Source organism: Palaemon carinicauda, chromosome 13, assembly GCF_036898095.1.
Source record: "Palaemon carinicauda isolate YSFRI2023 chromosome 13, ASM3689809v2, whole genome shotgun sequence".
Lineage (NCBI taxonomy): Eukaryota > Metazoa > Arthropoda > Malacostraca > Decapoda > Palaemonidae > Palaemon > Palaemon carinicauda.
This window is the reverse complement of record NC_090737.1, coordinates 33,479,935-33,505,175: the sequence shown is the minus strand read 5'-3', so window position 1 is coordinate 33,505,175 and position 25,241 is coordinate 33,479,935. Positions and strand designations below refer to the sequence as shown.

The 25,241-nt window shown below is 44.0% G+C and overlaps 1 protein-coding gene across 2 annotated transcripts in view; it reads right to left on the bottom strand.

The window, feature by feature from the left end:
- Positions 1–25,241, bottom strand: part of tefu (Serine/threonine-protein kinase tefu) — a 912,746-nt gene that overhangs the window by 825,590 nt on the left and 61,915 nt on the right. For both annotated transcript variants that reach the window (XM_068385552.1, XM_068385553.1), the window contains exon 15: positions 13,146–13,228. In XM_068385552.1, the coding sequence (XP_068241653.1) occupies positions 13,146–13,228 (83 nt within the window). The remainder of the gene's footprint in view (positions 1–13,145; positions 13,229–25,241) is intronic.

The window sequence follows — 25,241 nt, the reverse complement described above, 5'->3', positions numbered from 1 at the left end:
TTCTCTTGACCAGTAAAGGAGCTCTCTCGACATCTCGTAAAGCTACCTCAAGTGGGTTCCGCCTTGCTTGTCTACGTAGGCCAACGCCGTAGTGTTGTCGGAGTTGACCTGTACCACCCTGTTCAGAGCTGAATCTTCGAATCCTTTGAGAGCTAGCAAGACTGCCAACAGCTCCTTGTGATTTATTTGGAAGCTCTCTTGTTCTTTTGTCCAGGAGCCCGAGATCTCCAACTTTCCTAGTGTTGCTCCCCACCCCGAGTCCGAGGCGTCGGAACACAACACAAGGAGTGGGTTCCTCTGTTCTAGAGAAAGACCCTCTTGAAGATTGTAGGTGGAACTGAAGAGGGCAAAGATTCAGTCTTACCAGGGAGACAAACTGCTCCAGCGAAGAAAGGGTCCCCAGTAGACTCATCCATTCCCTTGCAGAGCACGTTCGTTTCCCTAGAAAGCTTTGAAGTTTCACCAGGGCCCGAAAAGCTCGACTCTGAATCTCCATCCCCTAGTACAGAATCTCTTGGGATGGGGTCAGTTGCAACTTGTCCTTGTTTCTCAGAAGACCCAGTTCCTCTGATAAATCCAACATCATCTGCAGATCCTCCAGGCAGCAACTGTAGGAATGAGCTCTAAGGAGCCAGTCGTCCAGATACCTCTCGAATGCAACATTCCCGCTACATTGGACATCAACTTTGTGAAGATTTGAGGCGCTGTGCTTAGTCCGAAACAGAGAGCCCGAAACTGGAATACCTCCTCTTTGTGGAAATAGGCATCCTAAAGGTCTAACGAGACCATCCAGTTGTCCTTCCTGACTGCTGCTAGGACTGATTTTGTTGTTTCCATGGTGAATTTCATCTTCCGTACGAAGACGTTGAGCGCACTCACATCCAGGACTGGTCTCCACCCCCCCCCCAGGAACCAGGAACAAGCGATTGTAAAATCCTGGTGACCCTAAATCTCACACCTTCTCTAATAAAAGTGATATTTGCTGTTGAATCACCTGTACTTTTGATTCCTCCCTGTATCTGGCTGAGAGATCTATCGATGTTACTACTAAAGGAGGTTTCCCTAGGAAAGGGATTTTGTATCCTTCCTTGAGTAACTGAATGGACCAAAGGTCTGCTCCTCTCCTCTCCCATACTTGCCAGAAGTTGGTTAGTCTGGCTCCTACCGCTGTCTGAAGGCGAATGCTGTCAGACCCTGCTTCGACCTTGTCTTGAGCCTCTTCTCTTCGATCTCTTTCACTCTGGTCTGGTACTACTTCTGCCAAAGGTTTTCCCCTGAAAGGGCTGGGAAAACTGATGGGATGGTGTTTCCTCCTTAGGTTTACGACTCGAGAAGGATTTAGGCAGAACCTTCCTTGCTGTCTTAGAAACCAAGTCCTGTGTGGCCTTTTGGGCTAATGTGGAAGAGACTTCTCTGACCAGATCTTGCGGGAAGAGGAGCGAAGAAAGAGGTGTATAAAGCAATTCAGATTTCTGCATGGGCATAACCCCATTTGCCAAAAAAGCGCACATTTGGGCCCTTTTCTTAAGGACATCTGGCGAGAAAAGTGCCGCTAACTCATTGAACCCATCTCTCAACGCCTTGTCCATACAAGACAATGTGGACGAGACCTTCTGTGTCAACATCCTTCAACGAATCCATCTTTTTCCCAAAGGCTCCCAGAGCCCAGTCGAGGAAATTAAACACTTCGAAGGCTCTGAAAATGCCTTTGAGAAGGTCATCCAACTCAGAAGTTGACCAAAAAACTTTAGCCCTCCTCATGGCCGTCCGACGAGGGGCGTCCACCAGACTCGAGAAGTCCCCTTGGGCAGAGAGAGGGACTCCCAGGCCGAGAGCTTCTCCAGTCTCGTACCAAATACTCGATCTGGATGCTAATCTGGCCGGGGGAAAAGAGAAAATTGTTTTTCCCTGGTCCTTCTTAGATTGCATCCAGTCCCCCATCACCTTTAAGGATATCTTGGATGAACGAGACAAAACTATCTTCATAAAATGGGACTCCTTCGAAGCTTTCCCGAGCGTAAACTCTGAAGGCGGGGAACGAGGAGCAGCAGGAACAAAGTTGTCAGGGAAAACCTCAGAAAAAACTCTCATGAGTCTTTCCAAGTCCACCAACGAATAGTGGTTCTTCGGGTCCTTTTCTTCAGAAACCTCCTCTAAGGGATAACTAGTTGAAAGGTGACAGTCGTCGTTCCCTTCTTCTGACAGTTCTCATACCGAAGTAGAGACGTCCTGTTTCCTCGACGTCAACTCCTTCTCTTCATGACTCCTGGCTCCATAGCATCCAATTTCATGACGCCTGGCGTCACGGTGTTGAAAAACTTGACGCTCGGAGCCATGACGTCCGCGTTCTTGACGCTCGGCTTCATGACGTCCAAGCTTTTGACGCTCGGCGCCACGATGTCCAACTTCTTGACGCTCGGCGTCATGACTTCCAGCTTCGTGACGCTTGGCGTGATGTAGTCCAACCTCTCGACGCTTGGCTTTCTGACGTGAAGATTCTTGACGCTCTGCGCCCTGGCGAGCAACTCTTTTCTTGTCTGTGGGCTGCCAGACAATCAATCATAAGGGAGGAGAGATTTTGCTGCATATCTTGAAGTACGCTTATGTTTGGAGCAACCTGATGCTGGGGACAAACAGGAGAAGCTGCTTCCTCAACTAATTCTCCCTCCACGTCGCTAAAGGAAACTGCAGAACGTTCAGGAGAGGAGTAACAATCAAGAGGAGGAGGGGGAGCATGTACAGAAGTCAAGCAAGCCTCCGACAACTGCTTGTCTCCTACCGATGGGGATGGCCGCCTAACATCTTCCAACCTCCTTTCATCTCCTACCGATGTAGATGGCCGCTTAGCAGAACATTCCTCGGAGCAGGAAGGAAAACGCTCCGGACTGCTCCAATGGCTGCAACCTGGAGCCTGAGGCGTCATAACATGACACTGCTCAACAGCAGAAATTTTCCTCTTGAGAGGTCTTGACGTAAGATGCCAGCCCTGTCTAGGGAGCTGCGTCATCCGGCAAAGAAGATAACACTTTTACCTCGCCTTTCCCATGGCGAGGGCGAGTGTCCTGGGAAGCGTCAACAGGTACGCTCGAGGGGACAACTGCTCGGGAGCTAACGCCTCTCGCCTCCCTTCGCCTGTCGACATTCCTTCTCCCAGGGGATGGGGAGCTTGGAAGAGGTCTAGGGCTAAGAGCACGACAGGTCTAAGCAGCCACACCCTCCACTGCACTGATTTTAGCACTGACACTTGCACTTTTTAATTCTTTCACATCGGACCATAATTTAGTCCTATCCCCTGCGAGAGACTCCACTCTTTCGCCAATAGCTTGAATGGCCACCATCATATCCTTAAGAGTTGGCTAGTTAGTATTTACAGTACATGTAGTGGGATCTGGAACTACCACTACAGGGGAAGGATCAATAGGTTCGTTAACACAAGGAGGGGAACTATCCCTAGAAGAGCGAGACACGCTTAAACTTCTCCTGATCCTATCCCTTTCAAGCTTACGAACGTAGCGGTCATAATCCAACCACTCACTCTCAGTCAAAATTACACGTTCATCACATCGATCATCCAACTCGCAACATTTACCTCTGCTTTTAACCCAAATGGAGTGGGGATCTAAAGAGGCTTTAGCATGCCGGGTCTTACAACCTCTCACACACCTTCTAATACTCGAGGGAGAGTCAGACATTATTAAAAAATCCAAAGAGAGATCAAAACAAGCAATGGTCAAACCAACAATATCTAATCACCGCCAAGAAAATACCAAAAAACAAAACTAAAACAAGCGAAAGCCAAAGCCAAAGTGTACTTCTCTAAGTTAACTGCAAAAAACACAGGCCAAAGCGAGCGAAATTCCAACAATTTCACCGGTGAGGCGGCAGGGAAGATCTAAGGAAAAGTTGGAATGGTTCCATGTAACTGGATAGAGGGCGCACAGGTGGTACACCTGGCTACCCAATCGGCAAGTGCCGTGAGTTTTGAAATTCTGCCGTGACGTCAGGGACTAAGCTATATATATAACTACCAGGTAAGTCAGATGTTTAAAAATGTAGTTGTCATGAGTGACTTAAATGCTAGAGTGGGCGCTGGAGAGGTAGAAGGTGCCATTGGGAAGTATGGCGTACTAGGTGAAAATGAGAGTGGTGAGAGACTGGTAGATATGTGTGTCGAGCAAGAAATAGTGATAAGTTCTAGCTTTTTCAGAAAGAGAGATAAAAACAAGTATACATGGGTAAGAATGGCAAATGGATGAGTGGTAGAAAGGGTATTGATGGATTATGTGTTGATAACTAAAAGAATGTTTGGAAGATTGAAAGATGTGCACATGTTTAGGGGTATGGCTAAAGGTATGTCTGATCATTTTTTGGTGGAAGGAAAATTAGTTGTGGCAAAAGAGTGGGGGAATAGAGTAGGTGGATGTAAAAGGGAGCTAGTGAGGGTTGAGGATATAATAAAACCGGGGGTAAAAAGTAAATATCAAGAAAGGTTGAAAATGGCAAATGACGAAGTAAAAATAAGAGAAACTGGTAATTTAGAGGAGGTATGGAAGTTAGTAAAAGAAAATTTTGTTGGGATTGCAAGTGATGTGTGTGGCAAGAAGTTTGTTGGAGGCAGCATGAGGAAGGGCAGAGTGAATGGTGGAATAAAGGAGTGAAGGTAAAAGTGGAAGAGAAAAAGAGGGCTTTTGAAAAATGGCTGCAGAGTAATAGTATAGAGAAGTATGAAAAATATAGAGAGAAAAAGGTGGAAGTAAAGCGCAAGGTACGTGAGGCAAAGAGGGCAGCTGACCTGAGGTGGGGTCAGGGATTGGGTTATTCATATGAAGAGAATAAGAAGTTTTGGAAAGAAGTGAAGAGTAAGGAAAGCTGGTTCAAGAATTGAAGAGACAGTGAAAGATGGAAATGGAAGGTTGTTAAAAGGAGAGTAAGCAAGGAAAAGGTGAGCGGAGTATTTTGAAAGTTTACTGAATGTTGAGGATAATATGGAGGCATATATAATTGCTGTTCCAGGTGTTGAGGTGCCGGTGATGGGAGATGAGAATGAGAGACAGATTACAAGAGAGGAAGAGAGGAGAGCACTAGATGAAACGAGAGTAGGAAAAGCATCTGGTATAGATGGTGTGAGAGCTGAGATGTTGAAGGAAGGGTGTGTGACTGTACTTGAATGGTTGGTGATATTATTTAATGTGTTTTGTGTTGTCAATGGTACCAGTAGATTAGGTTTGTGCATGTATTGTACCACTATATAAGAGAAAGGGAGATGTGCATGAGTGTTGTAATTCAAGAGGTATTAGTTTGTTAAGCGTAGTTGGAAAAGTGTATGGTAGAGTAATGATTAATAGGATCAAGGATAAAAGAGAGAATGCAATCTTAGAAATACAGGGTGGTTTTAGAAGAGGTAGGGGTTGTAAGAATCAGATTTTTACAGTTAGGCAGAAATGCGAGATATATTTAGCAAAAGGTAAGGAGGTGTATGTTGTGTTTATGGATCTGGAGAAAGGTTACGATAGAGTTGATAGGGAAGCAATGTGGAATGTGATGAGGTTATATGGAGTTGGTGGAAGGTTGTTGCAAGCAGTGAAAAGTTTCTACAAAGGTAGTAAAGTGTGAGTTAGGATAAGAAAGAAGTGAGCGATTGGTTTCCTGTGAGAGTGGGGCTGAGACAGGGATATGTGATGTCGCCGTGGTTATTCAACTTGTATGTTGATGAAGTGGTGAGAGAGGTGAATGCTCGAGTGCTTGGACGAGGATTGAAACTGGTAAACGAGAATGACCATGAATGGGAGGTAAATCAGTTGTTGTTTGCGGATGATGCTGTACTGGTTGCATACACAGAAGAGAAGCTTGGCCGATTAGTGACAGAATTTGGAAGTGTGCGTGAGAGAAGGAAGTTGAGAGTTAATGTGGGTAAGAGTAAGGTTATGAGATATACGAGAAGGGAAGGTGGTGCAAGGTTGAATGTCATGTTGAATGGAGAGTTACTTGAGGAGGTGGATCAGTTCAAGTGCTTGGGGTCTGTTGCAGAAAATGGTGGAGTGGAAGCTGATGTACGTCAGTGAGTGAATGAAGGATGCTAAGTGTTGGGGGCAGTTAAGGGAGTAGTAAAAAATAGAGGGTTGGGCATGAATGTAGAGAGAGTTCTGTATGAAAAAGTGATTGTACCACCTGTGATGTATGGATCGGAGTTGTGGGGAATGAAAGTAACGGAGAAACAGAAATTGAATGTGTTTGAGATGAAGTGTCTAAGGAGTATGGCTGGTGTATCTTGAGTAAATAGGGTTAGGAACAAAGTAGTGAGGGTGAGAATGAGTGTAAGATATGAGTTAGCAGCTAGAGTGGATATGAATGTGTTGAGGTGGTGTGGCCATGTTGAGAGAATGGAAAATGGCTGTCTACTAAAGAAGGTGATGAATGCAAGAGTTGATGGGAGAAGTACAAGAGGTAGACCAAGGTTTGGGTGGATTGATGGAGTGAAGGAAGCTCTGGGTGATAGGAGGATAGATGTTAGAGAGGCAAGGGAGCATGCTAGAAATAGGAATGAATGGCGAGCGATTGTGACGCAGTTCCGGTAGGCCCTGCTGCTTCCTCCGGTGCCTTGGATGACCGCGAAGGTAGCAGCAGTAGGGGATTCAGCGTTATGAAGCTTCACCTGTGGTGGATATCGGGGGAGGGTGGGCTGTGGCACCCTAGCAGTACCAGCCGAACTCGGTTGAGTCCCTTGTCAGGCTGAGAGGAACGTAGAGAGGAGAGGTCCCCTTTTTTTTCATTTGTCTGATGTTGGCTACTCACCCAAAATTGGGGGAAGTGCCTTGGTATATGTATGTATGTACTCCTAAACTGCAGTTATCTTACATAATATAGCCATATTAGCTACCAAAGCATTATTGTTCACGTACTTGGAGAATACATAAATAACCCTAAGCAATTTCTATATAAACCTACCTCCATTTTCACAAAACAGACTACATTAAAAATATGTTATTTTCCTTAGTAAAATAAATTTTTGAATATACTTACCCGATGATCATATAGCTGTCAGCTCTGCTGCCCGACAGAAAAACCTACGGGCGGAATACGCCAGCGATCGCTATACAGGTGGGGGTGTACATCAACAGCGCCATCTGTCAAGTAGGTACTCAAGTACTCGATGTCAACAAAGAACCAATTTTCTCCTCTGTCCACTGGGTCTCTATTGGGGAGGAAGGGTGGGTCCTTTAATTTATGATCATCGGGTAAGTATATTCAAAAATTTATTTTACTAAGGAAAATAACATTTTTCAATATCAAACTTACCCGATGATCATATAGCTCATTCACACCCAGGGGGGTGGGTAGAGACCAGCATTACATGTTGACATTATTATGAGCTAAGTATTCCGTATTTTATTTTAGCAGTTATTCAAAATAACAAACATAAAATAAATAAGTACCTGGTAAGGAAGTCGACTTGAACAATTACTCTGCCTTTTTAAGTACGTCTTCCTTACTGAGCCTCGCGATCCTCATAGGATGCTGAGCGACTCCTAGGAGCTGAAGTATGAAGGGTTGCAACCCATACTAAAGGTCCTCATCAAAACCTCTAATCTAGGCGCTTCTCAAGAAATGACTTTGACCACCCGCCAAATCAAGTAGGATGCGAAAGGCTTCTTAGCCTTCCGGACAACCCAAAACAATAATAAAACATTTCAAGAGAAAGATTAAAAAGGTTATGGAATTAGGGAATTGTAGTGGTGGAGCCCTCACCACTACTGCACTCGTTGTTACGAATGGTCCCAGAGTGTAGCAGTTCTCGTAAAGAGACTGGACATTCTTAAGATAAAAGACGCGAACACTGATTTGCTTTTCCAATAGGTTGCGTCGAATATACTTTGCAGAGATCTATTTTGTTTAAAGGCCACGGAAGTTGCGACAGCTCTAACTTTGTGTGTCCTTACCTTCAGCAAAGCTTGGTCTTCCTCATTCAGATGGGAATGAGGTTCTCGTATTAACAGTCTGATAAAATAGGATAAAGAATTCTCTGACATAGGCAAAGATGGATTCTTAACTGAACACCATAAAGCTTCAGACGGGCCTCGTAAAGGATTTTAAAAAGAACTTAAGAGCTCTTACAGGACATAATACTCTTTCTAGTTCATTTCCAACCATACGATAAGTTTGGAATATCGAACGATATTGGTCAAGGCTGAGAAGGCAGCTCGTGTTTGGCTAGAAAACCAAGTTGTAGAACATGTAGCCGTTTCGGATGAGAATCCGATGTTCTTGCTGAAGGCATGAATCTCACTGACTCTTTTAGCTGTGATTAAGCATATCAGGAAAAGAGTCTTAAAGGTGAGATCTTTCAGGGAGGCTGATTGAAGCGGTTCGAACCTGTCTGACATAAGGAATCTTAGTACCACGTCTAAATTCCAATCAGGTGTAACCAACCGACGCTCCTTCGTGGTGTCAAAAGACTTAAGGAGGTCTTGTAGATCTTTATTGTTGGAAAGATCTAAGCCTCTGTGACGGAAGACTGATGCCAACATGCTTCTGTAACCCTTGAAAGTGGGAGCTGAAAGAGATCGTTCTTTCCTCAGATATAAGAGAAAGTCAGCTATTTGAGTTACAGAGGTACTGGTCGAGGATACGGATACTGACTTGCACCAGTTTCGGAAGATTTCCCACTTCGATTGGTAGATTCTAAGGGTGGATGTTCTCCTTGCTCTAGCAAACGCTCTGGTTGCCTCCTTCGAAAAGCCTCTAGCTCTCGAGAGTCTTTCGATAGTCTGAAGGCAGTCAGACGAAGAGCGTGGAGGCCTTGGTGTACCTTCTTTACGCGTGGCTGACGTAGAAGGTCCACCCTTAGGGGAAGTGTTCTGGGAACGTCTACTAGTCATTGAAGTACCTCGGTGAGTTATTCTCTCGCGGGCCAGAGGGAAGCAACTAGCGTCAACCTTGTCCCTTCGTGAGAGGCGAACTTCTGCAGTACCTTGTTGACAATCTTGAACGGAGGGAATGCATATAGATCTAGATGTGACCAATCTAGTAGAAAGGCATCTATATGAACTACTTCTGGGTCCGGGATAGGTGAGCAAACTATTGGGAGCCTCTTGGTCATCGAGGTTGCTAAGAGATCTATGGTTGGCTGGCCCCAGGTGGCCCAAAGTCTCTTGCATACATCCTTGTGGAGGGTCCAATCTGTTGGAATTATTTGTCCCTTCCTACTGAGACAATCTGCTATGACATTCAAGTTGCCTTGGATGAACCTCGTTACTAGTGAAAAGTCTAGACCTGTTGACCAGGTGAGGAGGTCTCTTGCGATCTCGTACCATGACAGAGAGTAGGTCCCTCCTTGCTTGGAGATGTACGTCAAAGCCGGGTGTTGTCCGAGTTCACCTCCACCACTTTGCCTTGAAGGAGAGACCTGAAGCTTTTCCAGGTCAGACGTACTGCCAGTAGCTTCTTGCAGCTGAAATGCATTGTCCTTTGACTCGAGTTCCATAATCCCGAGCATTCCCTACCGCCTAATGTCGCACCCCAGCCTACGTCCGATGCGTCCGAGAAGAGAACGTGGTTGGGAGTCTGAACAGTCAGGGGAAGATCCTTTCTAAGGTTGATAAAGTCCTTTCACCAAGTCAGACCAGACTTTATCTTTCCGGAAACCGGAATCGAGACCGCTTCTAGCGTCTTGTCCTTTTTCCAGTGAAAAGCTAGATGATACAGAAGAGGACGGAGGTGTAGTCTTCCAAGTGACACAAATTGAACCACGGATGACAGTGTCCTTACCAGACTCATCCATAGCCTGACAGGGCAGCATTCCTTCTTCAGCATCTTCTGGATGGATAGCAGGGCTGGGGGTTGATCGTCTTGTTCAGCAACGTCCTCATCAGAGGGTTCCTCATCTGAAACTGATGAGGAAACGGCAACGGAGTGGGCAACGTCTGACTCGCTGAATCCGGTCGCACTGGTGGATGCTTGACGGAGCCGGACGCAATATCATGGTACTGCTGCACAGTCTGTGAACTGTCAACCATGGGGACGCGAGGAAGTACAGCGTCAACCCGAAACTGTCTAGACTGTCTGGGTTGTGCAGTCAACACCCTACCGGGTTGCTGAGGTTGACGCACTGCGTCACAACAAGTCACCTCTGCTGGTTGTTGAACGTCTTCCTAGTGACACACTGAACATCAACAACCACCTCCGAGCGTCGCTTAACGTCAACGTGCGACTGGCAACCCACACTGGGTCGCATCGGTGGAGGAACCACCTCAACTGGCGGACGCGAGTAGGATACCTCAGCGTCAACAGGGCGCACAACCAACCGGTAGGAAGGTTGTTGGCCAGAAGGTTCTTCTCCGTAAAAAGTCCTCTATCAAGGACACAAGCTTGGACTGCATGTCTTGCAGCAAAGCCCATTAGGGTCTACGGGAGCAGGTGTGGCAACAGACGGGGTTAGCGACTGAAGCGGAACCATTTACCATCCCTGGAAGCCTTGTTATGCTTTAAAGTCCATAGGAGGCTAAGCAGCTTAAGGCTCCTCTCCAAATGACAGAGTCCTCAAAGGAATATCAGTAGGAGGGAGAACAGCACTTTCTCATCTACAGGAACCATGTCCGAGAAAAGCTAGGTTATCTCAGTGAGGGTCTCACTGGTGCATAAGCAGCAGGCCAGAAGGCAACGTTATGTAACTGCTTGACAGTCTGTGAACTGTCAAAAACTGAACTGTCAACCACAACAGGTGCGTGAGGACATACAGCACTGGTGCATTAGCAGCAGTGGTGTATTAGTAGCAGACCAGAAAGCAACGTCATGTAACTGCTTGACAGTCTGAGAGCTGGCAACAACCAAAGCGGAGTGGTGGTGCGTGGTGGGGACTGCCGTGGGTTGCGGAGACTGACGCATCGCATCAAAACACGGCAGCTTGACTCCACCTTCCCACTGCTGATGCGGTAGCTCACGCATGTCAACGGAGGGTGCCGCACGTCGGCTAACGTCAACATGCGTTTGGCAGGGTCGACTGCGCATCGGTGGTGGAGCTCTCCGCAGCCGGAGTGTGGGAGCAGGCAGCCTCAGCGTGAGCTGGGCGCACAACCGTGGCAGGTTGTAGGCTAACGGGAGCAGTGTCAACCTTCTCCGCACGAAACTCCTGCATAACCGCAGCTAACTGAGTCTGCATAGACTGCAGTAAAGACCACTTAGGGTCTACAAAAGCGGCAACAGACGGAGCTACTGTCCGTTGTGACTGAGGGTCTAAAACAGCGGGTGCGGCAACAGACGGAGTTACTGCCTGTTGCGGTACCACCTTGCCTCTCTTGGGAGGTGTGCAGTCGTCGGATGACTGCAGCGAGTCCGAACTGACCCAGTGGCTACACCTGGGCCGTTGGACTTGCGCGGAAGGGACCGACTTGCACTTAAAAAGCTGCGAGATGTGGTCCATGGTTTCTTACGAGAAACCTCTTCCGGAGACGAGGAATAAATGGGCTCTCTCGTCTTTGTGTGGGTGGGGCGATCTTGGGTAGATACGCCCGAAACCACGGAGGGAAAACGTCTGTTCGTTGATCAAGGCCTGAGGAACCCATAAGTCGTTCGACATTACTTCTCCCCTGGGCTTGGGAGCTTGTAAGAGGTCCCGGACTAGGTGAACGACTGGCACGAACAGACGAACCCTCGGACGCAACACTGTAACACTTTGCGCATATCACTTTATCACTTTGATTTTCTGTTTTGCACTTATTTCACTGTAATCGAAACTTTTACTGATTTCTACCTGAAACACGCAATCCTATCCTTCATTAAAAGGTAGTAATTGCGAAAACAGTCGTATAATGCAACAGAAAACATATATAAAGATAAAGAATTCAGTGGCTGGGAAAGAGATTAAACACTAGATCAAATAAACTACGTTTACAATCTCTCACCGCACATAGCCTGGGAACAAGAATAAAACCCTAGAAACGTTTTACCTTCTTTCCCTACAGCGACTAGGGAGGAGAGTAAAAACGAGAACAACGTTACCCGCTTGAACGAAACGTTTATTCTCCTCTCTCTCCCTCCGTCTCTATCTCTCTCTCTCTCTCTCTCTTGATTTCGCACCTGAGAGAAGAGCCCAATTATATATCGTTAAAACATGTTATTTGCTAAAGGAAAAAACTGAAAGGTTTTCCAAATAAAAAGTTCCTTTAATTTAGAATTTAAACCATTTAAGCTAAGAAAGAATGAACGAAACGCCAGAATCGGTTTACTCTTACTGCAAAGTGAAACCGTGATACACTCTCTCTCTATCGTAACGATAGAGCGCATGTTGAACGTCCTGAACGTCAACAACTGCGTAGACTAAAAAACTAAACGTTAGTTCATCTTTGAAAACAGTACGAGACTATCAAAGAAATTCTTCCATAAAACATTAAAATTTAAAAAGTATTAAATTCTTTAAAGGTTAAATACGATATAACGGGCTCAATGTTAATTAACTTCGGTTCCAAGTTAGGACCGCCTACTATCAGGAAAGGTCGCATATAAACAAACATAAAAATTTATTTTTATATGTTTATAATAAATGGAAAGTTAATCGAAGAGGCCTATAAAGGCGGAGAGATATAAAATATATAGATCTATAACGTGTTAAGCAAAATTACCAAAAACCTAAACACACTTCCGTCTAAGGGAAGGGTCGGCCATTTAAAAGTGAAAGAGAGTCCATACTCTCTTCGTCACCATAATTAAATCTATCCAAAACGAGTTCAAGTTTTGAAATGAAGATAAAACCCCTGCATAGCGAAAGCTCAAAACTGGAATAGTGTACTTTACCAAATCGTTGTGAAAACAAATCCAGTTAGTAAGAGCGTATTTAGTAGGTCTTGCCAGTGGCACGACAGAGAGAAAATTGGTTCTTTGTTGACATCGAGTACTTGAGTACCTACTTGACAGATGGCGCTGTTGATGTACACCCCCACCTGTATAGCGATCGCTGGCGTATTCCGCCCGTAGGTTTTTCTGTCGGGCAGCAGAGCTGACAGCTATATGATCATCGGGTAAGTTTAATATTGAAAACATATACGTATTTTGAGTAGCAGCATAAAAAATTTAAATTACCACATTAATATCATAGATTCTAAGGACCATCACACTATTTGATAGTTCATAATTTTTCAAATACTTATGCTTACCTCAGCACATTTTGTATCTCTGTGTCTTAACATGAGAAGAATTTGTGCAAGAACTGTGGGGGCTTCAAGAGCTGTTACAGGCCCTGAAATTGGAAAATTATCAATTGACTTTTTACCATATATGGAACATATAACAGATGAACTACTGTAAATCCTGCCAAGAGTGAAGAGAAACATATAAAAGAAATTACAGTACATTATCACACTTTTCTGAGGGTTTTTCTATAATTCAGGACCAGTAAAACTAAACCTCAAATACCAAAGAGTGGATAACAACAAGATTCCATGCAGAAAGATTACCCAAAACCATATTTATGGCAAAAAATTAAAACCAGTTTCAGCTATATAAGAGAAGGTGATTCATTGAATCTTTGTCAGTTGCAGCTTCTAGATTAAGTATATTCTGTGCAAAGGAATATAGTACCGTTTGAATATTGAAAAAATTCAATTAATCAGTTCACTTTCTACTGGTATCATAACAATTTTAAATTCAATAACAAAGTCTGAAGAGCAATTTAATCACACTACTGTTAGCTGCTCGCCAGTTAAGAAAAAAAATATTTTTTTCACTCAACTGCTAATAACACTATACTTTTACTAAAATAAGGTTTTTTACTTACGTTGCTCAGCGAACGAAAATAAACAGTAATTCTTTGAAAGAATCAATGCAGTACAGTACTTCAATTCTTTACAGAAAGAAAGCTTTGATGATTGTTTTATACAAAACTGCAATTATGAAAGGACTTCTGAAATTATACCCGACTGCAGTCTGTTTTTTAAAATGACAACTGGTCTTTGTGCATCTGTCATACAAAAATAACAGTGACACTCTTGGACACTGTGCCTCTGTTAAGAGTTATAGGAGGAAGATCCTTTACTAACAGACACACAACAGTTGACACACACTTAATGCGCCGTTAGTTATGTGTTTTCGGGATCCTCTTTTAATCTTAATAATACCCTGACACATGAACGACCCACTAGCCTTCTGATGTACATTACCTACTATGGTATACTGTGTATGTCCCTCTGGGAATAAAAATAAAGTACAAAATAAAGTCAATACCATTAAATTTTGCATAAAACTTCTAAAGAAATTTCTAAACAGCATTCCATATTTACTAGTATTTTAGGCTTCATAATACAAATTGGTGCCATTAAAAACATCTTTTCATGGTTAATAGGATTGTTCACTGAAATAAAAATTTATTTTATAGGGTTGTTATCAAATTTACAATGCAAGATCTAATGCTGGAATACTTGAGGTTAATTCCAATACAATACTCAATAACAGTTTTCAATTTAAGTGTGTTTAAGAGGACCATCCGCAATGTCCGCCATTTTTTTTTTCTAATGATCCAAATTACACCGTTTCTATATATGTTTTAGACATATATAACACCTTCATCATATAAAAATTTAAAGGCATTTGATCAAAAACTTGGATTTATCAGCAAAAATCACGATTTAATAAAAAAAAATTAGGTACATTTTTCCCCACTACTATAATACCAATTGTATTGAAACTTATACCATAAAAATTACTCTATCAACCGAACAATTCTGTCAGACAGATTTTTTATTTTCCTTTTTTTTTTTTTTAATGAACTTTTATTTTTTTCTTCGTGTAGATGGAAAATAATCGTGAAAATAAAATGTGAAAAGAAAATCAGAATTTTGCTTGACAGAATTGCAGGATTTTTATTCTTCTTTTCAATGATATCTTTCACTCTAATATTGAACAACAAAGAAGTGAGAAAAATGTACCTAAGTGTGAATAAGTATGTTTCTGGGCTCCGACCTGTGCCGCGCAGTGAAATACTCCTAGAGCACTATTTCTAAGGAATATAACTGCTATATATTACCAGAGAAAAAAAGCATAGGAATGCCAGGTTGAACCCAGCTCGCTCACCTATATAAGGTGTCGGTATAAAATACTGGGGCGTGATAATTCACAACCAGAGGTCTCGCACTATTTAGATATCTCCTCTTCAAAATCCCCGCCACAGCGAGGTGCCGTTCAACACTACTACCACTAACCCAACCCACGCCAGTGACGTCACTCCTTTATAGCACTGTTGTTATTAAGTCCAACATGTTTTTTTCTTGTGTTTACCCTTGGATTTATCATTATTTTATAATCGATGGCCGATTCCCATGATACCCCATCGAAGTTAAGTACTTTATCCATGAGTTTTAGCGAGATTGGGCAGTGTAACCTCTGTTTTTATTAATTGAGAAGTGTTTATATATGAACGGCGTCCCCGTTCTTACCGTTCATGGTTCGGCTCTGCCCTTTTTCTCGTTAGTTCGTCCGTCATTAATATTTGTTCGAACTTTTAGGAGTTTTTTCCTTACATTTATATAGTACACTGTCTTTATGCTTTCATCTAGCATTAACTTTATGTTATCCTATGATATCAGTGTTAGCGTTTCATCAAGGAGTAGGTTATGTTGGTATGCCTGCATTCGTGCATGTTGGTGGATTGCGTCACCTTTGAGATTGTTTCGCTAGTTCTAGGAAGACGACCATCTCATTTATTATTATTAAACCTTTTAGTTTTATTTTGTACGCTCCACCTAGTTTTACATTTGGTTCGAGTGGGACTCTCGCATTTTGTTGTTTTTACTGTTCGATCTACCGCTTCAGTAACTAGGTTGGTACCCCTGCTTTCCATCTGCTGATGGCGTCATGCTCCTCCCTTACCACTCGCCTGAGTCCCTCTCTCGCCATATTATTTCTGCATGCCTAACCTTACTTACGTGATTTCGCTTTTAATTCATTAATTATTTTCATGTATTTGTGCATTGATATTATGTTTATTGCTTTACTCCGTTATGATCATATTTTTGGGATTTTCATGTGTCTACCACTACGCACTGGTGATTCCCCGGTACCATACCCCCCCCCCACAGGTTGGGGAGGCTATTCCATCCCCCCCTCCTCCAGTGTACAACCCTTCCTCTCACTCGATGGTTGTTGGTTATGACATACGGGTCAAGTATGCTTGTTCCTCAGTCTTCCCTCAACGTTCCGGCATATTGAGGACTGAGTGTACCCCACGGGGTGTGACTTAGTCTCATTCATTCATACCGGGCGGTTTCGTCTCCTCCCCTCCCGTCGCCCCGATTGGCCATCAGTCGGGGGAGGGGGAGGACCGGGACCACCGGGGACTATCACACGTGATTAGTCGGTATGACTGCACCTTGGTGTAACTTTTGCTTTTAGCTATGGTTGTAAGAATGAGCACTTATATTAGGAGTGTCCCCACCTACGGTACCTCCTGCTATTATCGTCCGCATAGGACTTATTAATATCCCATATCATTATATTATATTCTACATGAATCATTACCTTCGTCCCGGTACCCTCCGGTTGGGTAGTGGGGGTTTCCATTGGCTCCCCCCCGCGCCTCTCCCGTGGTACCCTCCCGTCATCAGACATCGGAGCCTCCGGGCTCTTAAATACAAGATCTGTTGACACTGACACAGTTTTGATTAATATCCTCCCTCCGGGAGCCCTATTCAATTACAGACATTAGTTTTAGATCATAACTGGAGTTTTCTATTTATGTATTTTAACGATGTATCTTAGGTTACATTAAGTTTACTTTAAGTTACTTTAAGTTACTTTAAGTTTACTTTAAGTTACTTTAAGTTTACTTTACCAATCCTGTTCCCCGGCCCCGGGGGCCCCGGAACTAGTTTTGATTGTATTTATTCATCACTGTTTTTTGCATCCTTTTTCATCCCTTTTTATTTATACCTCCCTGGTAATGACGGGGATGGTATATTCCTCGCTATGACAATATTATTTCATTGATAATCTTAACTTATTACGGAATTGTTTTCAACAATGTCTGTTAATTTTTATAATTTTTTTCCCCGGTTACTATACCGGTTCGAAATTTTGTTCATAGCCTTTTGTCCCCGATTTCATATCGGTCTATTTTTAAGAATCCGGAACACCCGGATCTTTTTAGGTTATTAACCTATTATGGGATACTCACGTATCTGTATTTTATTCTATACTTCCCAAGTAGCGACGGGATAGTGTATTGCAAGCTATGACAATATTATTTCATTGATAACCTTAACTTATTACGGATTGTTTTAACAATGACAGTTTATTTATAAGTTTTTCCCCGGTTACTAAACCGGTCCTAGAATTGTTCATAGCCTTTTGTCCCGGTTTCATATCGGTCTACTTTAAGAACCCGGAACACCCGGATCCTTTTAGGTTACTAACCTATTATGGGACACTCACGTATCTTTATTTTATTTTATACTTCCCAAGTAGCAACGGGATAGTATATTTCTCGCTATGACAATATTTTTTCATTGATAACCTAACTTATTATGGAATTGTTTTAACAAAGTCAGTTAATTTATGATAAGTTTTTCCCCGGTTACTGTACCGATCTGAATTTTGTTCATAGTCTTTTGTCCCGATTTCATATTGGTCTAATTCAAGAATTCGGAGCATCCGGATCTCTTTAGGTTACTGACCTGCTATGGGATACTTATGTATCTTTATGTTATTCTATACTTCCCCAGTACCGACGGAATAGTGTATTTCGCGCTATGACAATATTATTTCATTGATAATCTTCACCTTTTATGGAATTATTTTGACAATGTCAGTTAATTTATGAAAGTTTTCTCCCCGGTTATTATACCGGTCCGAAATTTTGTTCATAGCCTTTTGTCCCGGTTTCATACCGGTCTATTTTAAGAATTCGGAACACCCGGATCTTTTTGGGTTACTACCCTACTATGGGACACTGTAGGTGCCCCTGTCGTTACTATCTATAATTATAACTTCGGATATATTATTTTGGGATTTTCATTTTATTTCCTTTGTGATTGATCGATTTAAACATTTATTCTCGATCTATTTATTTTACATTCCCAACGGAGTTACCTTGTTCATTAGTAACGATATACCCTCTTTCGGAGCTCGCAGTCTCTTCTACCTTGGCGACTCTTTAGATCTGGGTTGGCGGGTTTGCCTGGAGTGTCAGGGCAAAGAGACCCTGTGTCTCTTCCTTTTAGGGTTTTCAAGGAAGCACGGGGCTGATGTCGGGTCACGTCCCGTTGTCCCTAAAGTTAAAGCTACCTGCCAGCCCTACCAAAGACTCACAGGTCTTCCAAATCACCAAACCAGTTAAGACTTCTCTTGGGTCGAGAGCGAAGCCCGGCCTGAAACCTACGACCCCGGAGGCTCCCTTCGATCCGGCAGCCCTTTCAAGATTGATGCATGGCCTCTCGTGGCATGGTTAGTTTCAACCTGACCTTTCATTAGAAGAGGCCAGCGACCGATCCCAGGGATGAGGTAGAAATTTATTTCTATTTGAACACGATGTTGTGCTGATATTTATCCATATATATACATATATATATAATTTACGGACCTCTGTAGCTCACTGGCTCAAACCTCGTGTCACATACCGAGTCACCACGAATTATAGGATGGAAGATTCCTGGTGCCTCTGTGAACTTGACAATTGAATGGAATTATTGCCCCTTAGGGGGAAGAGAGAGTGCTAAACCAGATAGCCTCATACAGGGTCTCATTTGTTATGGGCTACCTCAACAGCACAATATATCATCCCGGATACCTCTAAGCTCCCGGAATTCGTCGAAAGCAATCCGTGGAAGGGGGCCTTGCGCTCTCCCTTCAAAGATGGTATGTTAACCATCGAAGGGTTTGGCACCCGGACTGTAGAAGATTTTGAATTCTACCCGCCGGGTCTACAGTTCCCTCTCTCTGGTTTCGCATGCCTTACCGAGGAGACACTCGTAAGGTTTGACAAGGTCCCCAAAGAAACCAAAATGTACCCAAAGGGGCAGGCTCAGTCCACCTGGGTCCGGCCCTTAAACGAGTGGGAGTGTGTTAACACTACGTTAACACCTCACAAGAGCCCGTACACGATGTTTCTAGTGGAGGGAGTAGACCCCTACTCCGTGTGTCACTAAGATATCGGACCTTGCTCAGCAGGCAATAAACGAGGACAAGCCATTACCCGCAGCTGAAGGAAAACGCATCCGACCTCCCTCCTGTCCCTGGGGGATCACGATTGCTGGACTAACGCCCCGGCGACCTTCACATCGGGTAAATTAAGCGCTGACTGTGCTCCCATTCAGTTCAGTGAGTGGCTACCCAGGCTTCCGGAATCTCTGATATGCCTCGAGCTCGAAGCCTGTATGCGCCTGAGTAGACCTATCAACTCGGCTACAATGGCAGAAAAGACCTCTTTAATGTATGAAGAAGAACCACCTTTTAAGGTCTTGACGAGTCATTACTTCAAACCTTACTGTCTGATTCCTACGACTTCTTTGCGGCCAGACGTCGTTGCTGTAGGCATGTCTTGTCTGAGGCCACTATCAGACATGAGCCTAACAAGCTCATTAAAGCCCCAGTCTGGAGCTGCTAGGGTCAATCAGAGCCTCAAGGTTCGATGGGCTTAGTCCCCAAGCACAAGTTCGAACCGGCCAGCAACCAATCTCGAGGTAGAAAGAGTCTGAGATCTTTCCATTCCTTCCAAACCGGCAGTCCCAACAGGTGGTTCAAACCATCCCGGTGGCACAAGGGAGTCAACCTTTCACTTCGAAGGGTCAACCCCAACAGCAATACGTGCTGGTTCCTCAGTCCCAAGTAGCAACTACCTCCTATGCTACTTCCCCAGCCCTTAGGCCCACCTTTGAAACTCAGGGTGCTTTCCAGGGTTACCAGCGCCCCAGAGGTGCTAGCTCGAGAGGAACTTTTCGCAACAGCTACTCTCGAGGCCGAGGAGGTAAATCCGCAGCAAATCATTGGGAGTTCTCAGGTAGGGGTAGGACTTTACATCTTCCGGAACCGTTGAACGTTCAACATTTGAGCTTTCAGTATAATTTCCAAAGGTCTGGGGTGGAGTTGGATAGAATGGCCCCCTCCACCAACCCAGTTTTCATCAACATCCAACGGAAGAGCTAGTCTTATATGAAAACGATTTATTGCAAAAGGAAGCAATAAAGAAAGTAAATCGTTTGTAATTTCAGGATCACTTGTTCAGCGGGCCAAAGAAAGACTCAGAATAGCAAAGAGTAATCCTAGACCTGTCGCTTCTGAATTCTTACATTTAATGCGACAAGTTTCACATGCTGACCATCTCTCAGGTGCGGACCTTGCTTCTCTGTGGGGCCGTCACCCCCTCTATGGATCTTGCAGACGTTTGCTATCATGTTCCGAAAGCAAGGCATTTTCGTCCGTTTCTAGGCTTCAACTAGGCAAACTGCCTCACAGCAACTACAGAGTGATAATTTCTTACAACAGTTTTGGTTCCAAATCAACTTCGAGAAATCTCGTTTGGTCCCGAGGACAAGTTTCAATGGTTAGGATTCAATGGGTTCTATGCTCCCACACTCTGTCTCCCAACAGCCAAGAGGAACGATATAGAAAAACACAATACGTTTTCTCAAAGACAAATTGTCTTCCAGAAGAAATCAAGAGAGAATCCTGGGTGCCCTCCAGTTTGCCTCAGTAACAGATATACTACTGAAGGCCAGACTGAAAGATATAAGCCGAGTGTGGTGCTCCAGGAAAACGAGTAATATCGAGACAAAGGGCTCGACTCCAACCAATTCTGAAGAAAAGACTTCAACCATGGACAAAGGTCAAAATCTGGCAAATCCGTTTCCTTACAATATCCACCCCCAAGCTCGTCATTTACACAGACGCCTCCCTAACAGGCGGGGGGGGGGATACTCTCAGTACACGAAAGTCCTGGGACTATGGTCGACAATATTCCGCCAACTTCATATCAATGTTTTAGAGGCCATGGCGGTATATTTGACCTTAAGCAACCGGCTCCAGCCAAAAACCAACATATCAGGTTTCTTCTAGATAGATAGTGGCGGACGCACTTTCGATGACAACTCCGCTGGAGTCGGAGTGGTCACTAGACCCAATGTCCTTCAGTTGGATTCTTTCTCAGGTTCCGGATCTCCAGATAGATCTGTTTGCAACAAAGTCCAACTACAACTAGAGTGCTATGTAGCTCCCAGCCCGGATCCTCGGGCTTACGCCACAGACGCACTATCATTAGTCTGGAACACTTGGGAGAGAATTTACCTATTCCCACCAATAAATCTGTCGATGAAAGTGTTAGACAAGCTCAGGACTTTCAAAGGCCAAGTTGCTCTAGTAGTCCCCATCTGGCCCAAGCACAACGGGTTTCCCCTTCTGGTGGAACTGGGTCTCCACCTCGACAGATCCCCAATCCAATACTAACACAAGCAGTACAACTCGCTGTGTGTTAGCTTCCTCAAATTCAGAATGCCCTACCTTTCTGGACTTTATGAAATTTGCAGCTCAAGAGGTGCAGATATTGATCCTCAAATACGTTATTTTTAGAATCAGATAAGAGGGGATCCACCCTTCGACAGTATGATTCGGCTGTTATGAAACTTGCCAGTTTTTAAGGGACTCAAAGGTTGAGACGATGACTATGAATCTGACAGTAACCTTCTTCAGAATTTTATTTGAATCAGACTTAGCGACTTGTACTGTTACCACAAATTAAGTCAGCCTTGAAGGTTTTACAATTGGCTTTAATATTGCCCTTACAGATTCATACTTCTCATCCATCCCGAGAACCTGCGCCAGATTGAAACCATCAACTCACCCTAGCTCAGTTTCCTGGTTTCTGAATGACGTACTTAAGTTGGCTTCAGACACTCTTAACGAGACTAGCCATTATATTCCATTGGTTAGGAAATCCTTGTTCTCAATGAACCTGACTTCTGGCGCCAGAATATCAGAACTTTCAGCCTTGTCTAGAGATCCAGGTCATATTGAATTTCTCTCGTCAGGGGAAGTACTCCTTTCCCCTGACAAAAGATTTTTAGCGAAAATGAGGACCCCCAGGACAGACGGTTCCCCTGGAAGATTGTCCCACTTCCGCAGGACCCATCTTTATGTCCAGTAAACACTCTGGAAGCCTACTTAAACATATCTCCCGTTCAGTCCTCGGGGCCCTTACTCATTAGAGAAGGTGAAGAACCATCATCCTGAAAGGACTCAGACAGAAGATTCTGCATTTCATTAAGGGCTACCTAGAATCATTCCCACATCACTCCCTCACGTCCATGATATATGAGCTGTAGCTACCTCAGTTAATTACTATGAACTTCACTGGACTTACTAAATATACAGGCCGGAAGTCTCCAACAGTATTTAAACGCCACTGCTTAAAACCTCTGGAAGCCTTATATTTGCTACAGTGGCAGCAGGGAATGTGATTCCTCCTGAACATAGTGAACCTTAATCAACTATGTCTTGCTATCCTCTTACCTGTTATTTTGGATTTTATTTTACTTCCTCAGGTATTGTTCCAAGATTTGGGACCATTTCTCTGGTACTATTTCACTGCGCGGCACAGGTCATAGCCCAGAAAAGGGATTTTGACGAAGGAAAAATCTATTTCTGGGCGAGAGACCTGTGCCGCCCAGTGAACCCTCCCTTGACTTCCCTCCCAACATGGGCCCCAAACCTTGGGTGCTATGAGGAGTGACGTCACTGGCGTGGGTTGGGTTAGTGGTAGTAGTGTTGAACGGCACCTCGCTGTGGCGGGGATTTTGAAGAGGAGATATCTAAATAGTGCGAGACCTCTGGTTGTGAATTATCACGCCCCAGTATTTTATACCGACACCTTATATAGGTGAGCGAGCTGGGTTCAACCTGGCATTCCTATGCTTTTTTTTCTCTGGTAATATATAGCAGTTATATTCCTTAGAAATAGTGCTCTAGGAGTATTTCACTGGGCGGCACAGGTCTCTCGCCCAGAAATAGATTTTTCCTTCGTCAAAATCCCTTTTTTGAGTTATGAGCTTCCTAAGATTTGCAACAAATTTTTTATTCTTTTCTTAAAGAAATCAAGATATTATTATTATGATAACTTTTATTGTTTATTCCTACATAAATGCACCCTAAACGAGGTATTTGAAATGTTATTTTCATTAGTAAAATAAATTTTTGAATATACTTACCCGATGATCATGTAGCTGTCAACTCCGTTGCCCGACAGAAATCTAAGGTCGGGATACGCCAGCGATCGCTATACAGGTGGGGGTGTACACAACAGCGCCATCTGTGAGCAGGTACTCAAGTACTTCTTGTCAACAAGAACTCAATTTTCTCCTCGGTCCACTGGTTCTCTATGGGGAGGAAGGGAGGGTCCTTAAATTCATGATCATCGGGTAAGTATATTCAAAAATTTATTTTACTAATGAAAATAACATTTTTCAATATTAATCTTACCCGATGATCATGTAGCTGATTCACACCCAGGGTGGTGGGTGGAGACCAGCATACATGTTAACATTAGAAGCTAAGTATCCCGTATTTCATTTTAGCAGTTATTCAAAATAACAAACATAAAATAAATAAGTACCTGGTAAGGAAGTCGACTTGAACCATTACTCTGCCTTTTTTAAGTACGTCTTCCTTACTGAGCCTAACGGTCCTCTTAGGATGCTGAACGACTCCTAGGTGCTGAAGTATGAAGGGCTGCAACCCATACTAAAGGACCTCATCACAACCTCTAATCTAGGCGCTTCTCAAGAAAGAATTTGACCACCCGCCAAATCAACCAGGATGCGGAAGGCTTCTTAGCCTTCCGTACAACCCAAAAAACAACAATAAAAAGCATTTCAAGAGAAAGATTAAAAAAGGTTATGGGATTATGGGAATGTAGTGGCTGAGCCCTCACCTACTACTGCACTCGCTGCTACGAATGGTCCCAGGGTGTAGCAGTTCTCGTAAAAGAGACTGGACATCTTTGAGATAAAATGATGCGAACACTGACTTGCTTCTCCAATAGGTTGCATCCATAACACTCTGCAGAGAACGGTTCTGTTTGAAGGCCACTGAAGTAGCGACAGCCCTAACTTCATGTGTCCTTACCTTCAGCAAAGCAAGGTCTTCTTCCTTCAGATGAGAATGTGCCTCTCTAATCAGAAGCCTGATGTAGTAAGAAACTGCGTTCTTAGACATCGGTAAAGCAGGTTTCTTGATAGAACACCATAAAGCTTCTGATTGTCCTCGTAATGGCTTTGTCCGTCTTAAATAGTACTTAAGAGCTCTTACTGGGCAAAGTACTCTCTCTAGTTCGTTCCCCACCAAGTTGGACAGGCTTGGGATCTCGAACGACTTGGGCCAAGGACGAGAAGGAAGCTCGTTTTTAGCCAAAAAACCGAGCTGCAAGGAACATGTAGCCGTTTCAGATGTAAAACCTATGTTCCTGCTGAAGGCGTGGATCTCACTGACTCTTTTAGCTGTAGCTAAGCAAACGAGGAAAAGAGTCTTTAATGTGAGATCCTTAAAAGAGGCTGATTGAAGCGGTTCGAATCTTGATGACATCAGGAACCTTAAAACCACGTCTAGGTTCCAGCCTGGTGTGGACAACCGACGTTCCTTTGAGGTCTCAAAAGACCTAAGGAGGTCCTGTAGATCTTTGTTGGTGGAAAGATCTAAGCCTCTGTGGCGGAAGACCGCTGCCAACATGCTTCTGTAACCCTTGATCGTAGGAGCTGATAGGGATCTTACATTCCTTAGATGTAACAGGAAGTCAGCTATCTGTGTTACAGAGGTACTGGTTGAGGAAACTGAATTCGCCTTGCACCAGCTTCGGAAGACTTCCCATTTTGACTGATAGACTCTGAGAGTGGATGTCCTCCTTGCTCTGGCAATCGCTCTGGCTGCCTCCTTCGAAAAGCCTCTAGCTCTTGAGAGTCTTTCGATAGTCTGAAGGCAGTCAGACGAAGAGCGTGGAGGCTTGGGTGTACCTTCTTTACGTGAGGCTGACGCAGAAGGTCCACTCTTAGAGGAAGAGTCCTGGGAACGTCCACTAGCCATTGCAGTACCTCGGTGAACCATTCTCTCGCGGGCCAGAGGGGAGCAACCAACGTCAACCGTGTCCCTTCGTGAGAGGCGAACTTCTGAAGTACCCTGTTGACAATCTTGAACGGAGGGAACACATACAGGTCTAGATGGGACCAATCCAGCAGAAAAGCATCCACGTGAACTGCTGCTGGGTCTGGAATCGGAGAACAATA